We start from the raw sequence: 4,829 nt of genomic DNA on the forward strand, positions 1-4,829 counted from the left end.
AATTATAATTACTCATTTTGTTATTTATAAGAACCGTTTAACCATTTTTTTTAATTTACAAAATTAGTATATTTTTCATTTATTTACGTCGGATCGAAACCGAATTTTAATTATATATCACAACCTAAGTTTACTAGTAGGTCTACATAATTAAATATCTCAATCCAGGTATGTTTGTACGGAAGAAATTAAATTAAATTTAGTTAAATAAATAATTAATGTCTCAATTATGAGCTTGTTAATTTTGTTACTATTTTAAAACATATTTAAATTTTTATTAAAAATGCTATAAGATTGATTATATTTTTTAATTTTTTTTTTTATTTTTTTTTTTTAATTTTTTTTAAGTGTTTAGGGTTTTAAGAGTCCCTAAATAAATAAATAAATGCAAGTAAATGATTTTTTTCGGGGATCTGAAGATTAGGCTGAGAGAGCTCCCTGTCCACAACACTAAACTACCATTTCGGAAATTAGAAAAAAATAAGAAAGAAAAAAAAAATCTCTGAGCATTCGATCAAAACCAGAAACCCCAAATCGACAATCAAATTCCCTTATTTCACTTTCAACTGAAGAAAAAGCAAATCTATGGCTGCAACAACAACGTCGATGACGACGATGGCTTCTTTGCTTCTTGAAACAAGGCCATCGAAATGGAACCGGAGCTTCCCGGCTCTCCTCGAGAACGACCGTCGTCGTCATCGTCCACGGTGCAACGGTATCCTTATCCGCAGACCTAGCTCCCTCGCGAGCCCTAGCTACTCAGCCAAGCTCACCGTCAATTGCTTATCATCCAAGAAACCGGTCGACCCTGTCTCTGTACCCGCCGAGAACCGTCGGAGTCCAATCGAAATCGTAGCCACGAGCATCGTCAAGGCCATAGAGTCGCTGAAGAAACCAGCTATCGCGGCGGTCCTGCTAGGTCTTCTTCTCATGTACGATCCGAGGTCGGCCATGGCGGCTTCCGGCGGGAGGATGGGCGGTAGGTCGTTCTCTTCGCGCGCTCCGGCGGCTTCCTCGTCGAGGAGCTACTCGGTGCCGGGGAACTCGGGTTTCTCGTATTCTGCGCCGTACTACGCTCCGTCGCCGTTTGGATTCGGAGGTGGGGGTTTCCTGGGGCCCGCGGTGGGGTTCGGTGCCGGTTCGAGCTTCTTCCTTATACTGGCGGGCTTTGCGGCCTTTGTACTGGTCTCCGGATTTCTATCGGACCGCTCCGATGATAGTGTTCTTACTGCCACTCAGAAAACAAGCGTTCTCAAGGTTCAGGTAATCCGGAATTGGGATTCTATTTAGTTGTTAATCGGTAGTGTTGGAGAAATCGAAGCTAGTAATGTTGCTAACATTTCTAAATAGTTGAGTAGGGATAGTTCTACGCGATGTTGTATTATGTCTAGTTCTCTTAAGTAGGAATGATAATTTGAAGGTCCTGAATTCGCCGTCAATTTTGTAATAATGTAGTGAATTGAAATAATGTGGTGGTGCGAGGTTTGTTTTTGAAGTTTGGTGAATGACTATTTGGCGGCATTTCACAAATTTAATGATTCAAAGTTCACTCCTTCATTAGAGAAAAATTAAATTCTGATGTTGGGAGATACAAAGGACAAAGTTTATCGGCTTTACGTCAAAATATGCTGTGCTATTGAGCCCTGGAAGGTTTTTTGATTAATTTGGTGCTAATGTATCAGCTGATATGGTTGTATACTATCAAGAGTTTTGAACATGGCTTTTCATCATCATAATTTATGAACTTAAAAACAGGTTGCGTTGTTGGGCATGGGTAGGGCACTACAAAGGGATCTTGATCGGATTGCCAAAACTGCAGATACCTCTACTCCTTCGGGATTAAGCTATGTATTAACAGGTGAAACATATAATTTTTTTTTTCTTTTCTAGTTATTCTTTGAGCAAAGCATATTCCATTTCTATCAGTGTTTGATTAATAGAGATTCTAGATATTAATGAAACATACCTTTTTTTTTTTTTTTTTTGCAGAGACAACGTTATCCTTGCTTCGGCACCCAGACTATTGCATATCTGGTTATACATCAGTAAGTCTACAGTAACAGTTACTTGACAACGTGAATTTGTGTCTTCTGCTTTTCATTTTGGATTCTATGATATAATTGAATGTCCTGTGATATGAGGTTTTCTATCACCACGGAGGGATTTTACATCTTATACTGTGAATTCGGACCTTGATGTGATGTACTAGGTGGACATAAAGCGCAGCATGGAGGATGGAGAGAAGCGCTTTAATCAACTCTCTATTGAAGAGCGTGGGAAATTTGACGAAGAGACACTTGTCAATGTGAACAACATAAAAAGGCAAAGCACCTCAACCCAGAGAGCCAGTGGCTTTAGCAATGAGTACATAGTGGTAAATTCAGCTTATGGTTGCCTACTTTAAGTTTTTATACAGTTCAGGTTTTTTTGTTGATGGTATGAATGATACGCACTGAAATTTTTGTTGTACTAATTTGAATATAAACGAAACAAGATATCGGACATTTGACAAATAGGAATTTCTCCTTCACAAAATGCTCAGACTATTCTTTTCTCTTCCTCATTTCTCTACTAACCATTGACATTTATAAGCTAACCAACTTCTAGATATTCTATATCAACCCCTAACTTCTCTACTAATTATTATAAATCCCTTAATATCTGAGGTCCTAACAATGAACTACAAACATATGATGTTGCTCTTGGATGTTAAAGGTTGTCTGATAGTTGACTAAGCTATTAAGTTTACGTATTCACTGGTTACACGATATAATCCCCAGTCTCTCTTTAGCTTTGAATGATGGAAAAGACCTAGATTTTAACGTTCTATCTCATGGTTCTGAATTTTGATTCTTTGTTCGTGCCAGAGAAAAACTCAACACGCACACACACAATTTCCTCTCGTTTGCTTTTGGAATACTAAATTCATGACTGGTCCAGTACTTGTAGGCGTATCTCGTAGCGATGAAGTGTGTGATTAATTTATCTTTTCTTTCTGGTGTTTTTAATTTCTATCTCAGATAACAATTTTGGTGGCCGCTGAAGGAGTCCATAAGCTTCCTCTTATCAATGGTGGTAGGGAGCTAAAGGAAGCCTTGCAAAAGCTTGGTTCCATTCCTTCGAGCAAAATTCTTGTAAGATCTATACTATCACCAATTTTTGCTTCATATCTGCAACTATATTCCGTGTCTGCTCTAGAAACTAGAATTCCTTGGAGTAACAATCTATTTTCATACTCGATGCAGGCAGTAGAAGTTCTGTGGACCCCGCAGAATGAAAACGACACACTGTCAGAGCGTGAATTACTTGAAGATTATCCTCTTCTGAGGCCTTTGTAAGCGCAGATGTATGCTATTTCGCTTGATGGAATATTTAATGGGGTAAGAATCGATTTGTATCAGCTGTCATATTGAAAATCTGTATAGGTAAGTTATGTATAGTATACAAACTATGTTAGCCTAATATCTCACCTTTATATATTTTTTTTAATATACATGCCTGTTGTTTGAATATTTACAAACTCTTTTTTACCAAAAGGGTCAAAAGGAAGGGTTCACCATGCTGTGTGAAGATCATTTTTGTAGATTATATATAGAGCTATACTTGATATGCAAGTTTATATTGCACTGCCTTATATTTTTGAATCTCCACTACCTATTCACTTACACTTATTAGTAATTCCCATATTTTTCATTGCTATTTATTTTTATTTTTATAATAGTATATTTAATTTTTTATTCTTCTAGTAAATTTTCACCATGTGCGGAGAAAGGTCTGAGGTCCCAATAGTTATTTATTACAATTTGGCCCAGTGATTTGTAAAGCTTTTAACTTAGACACTGTCATTTCACATGCTTGCTCTGGCTTTAAAATAATCGTCCTCGTTTGCTCTTTCACTAGCATTTTTGCCTTTTTTTTAATGCTTTTGATCGGGGCTTCATTTTTGGAAACTCCAATCTCAATCATTCATGGAAAAACTAGTCTAGAATAGCATTTTTTTCTTTCAAATATTAAGATTTTAGATGACCAAGTCCAGCTTCTTATTAACGACTAGTGTGAAAGCCACAACTAATTTAGTGCTGACGCTCACTTCTGAAACAGATTGTCGTTTTCAGCGACTTGTGGACATAAGCCTAACATTCCAAACCCAAAACCTGAGAAGGTTGTGGGAATAATAATATCATCCTATGACGGCTTCTAAGTACTTTATAATTGGAATAAGGTTTGTGGTCTCAAACAAAAGTCTTTCATTCTCGATGATAAGCGTAGCTTAGGTCAAGTATTGCAACGACCTTGAGTAGTGGAAATTTGGGTCCAGTCCGAAACTAGTAGTAACATATTATATATAAAAAAAATAAAAATAAAAACTTAATCTTGAAATTAGATCTTTTTTTAATTTTTAATTTCACGTCCAAGTTTCTCGGATTTATTTGACTTTTTCCCAACTTTGAAGCATTACCGTAAAATTGCCATTGGCTGGAAACTGCATAAACTTGAGCATGATTGCGTCACAAAATGTCGACTTGCATTATGATAAGATAGTGGTGAAATCTTTTCGTATTGGAATCATTATGTAGACCGGAGAGAAGAATATATAAGTCTAAACCCACTTTGAGAGAACTTTTTTTTTTTTTTTTTTGGCCAAGTTGTTGAAATGAACCAACTATATGAGTGGAATGTCTTGTGAATATTCTGATTCTTTACATACAGATTTGACAGTTTATGTGATGAATACATCTTCTAGATTGTTTTTATTTCCATTGAAATTACAAATTTCTATATGTTCGATTATGTTCTTTCCAACTCTACAATTTATATCATCCTAGGGG

The 4,829-nt window shown here is 36.4% G+C and overlaps 1 protein-coding gene across 1 annotated transcript; it reads left to right on the forward strand.

Moving 5' to 3' along the window:
* Positions 1 to 390: 390 nt before the first annotated feature.
* Positions 391 to 3,630, forward strand: LOC149382295 (myelin-associated oligodendrocyte basic protein). Its single transcript, XM_089601815.1, has 6 exons — positions 391 to 1,263; positions 1,756 to 1,858; positions 1,990 to 2,045; positions 2,210 to 2,374; positions 3,021 to 3,134; positions 3,246 to 3,630. Exons 1-6 carry the CDS (start codon positions 586 to 588, stop codon positions 3,336 to 3,338), a joined length of 1,209 nt encoding a protein of 402 aa, XP_089457941.1. The 5' UTR covers positions 391 to 585; the 3' UTR covers positions 3,339 to 3,630.
* Positions 3,631 to 4,829: the final 1,199 nt, after the last annotated feature.

Source organism: Urtica dioica, chromosome 11 (genome assembly GCF_054948205.1).
Source record: "Urtica dioica subsp. dioica isolate 48M chromosome 11, U.dioica_male_clone48M_v1_H2, whole genome shotgun sequence".
Lineage (NCBI taxonomy): Eukaryota > Viridiplantae > Streptophyta > Magnoliopsida > Rosales > Urticaceae > Urtica > Urtica dioica.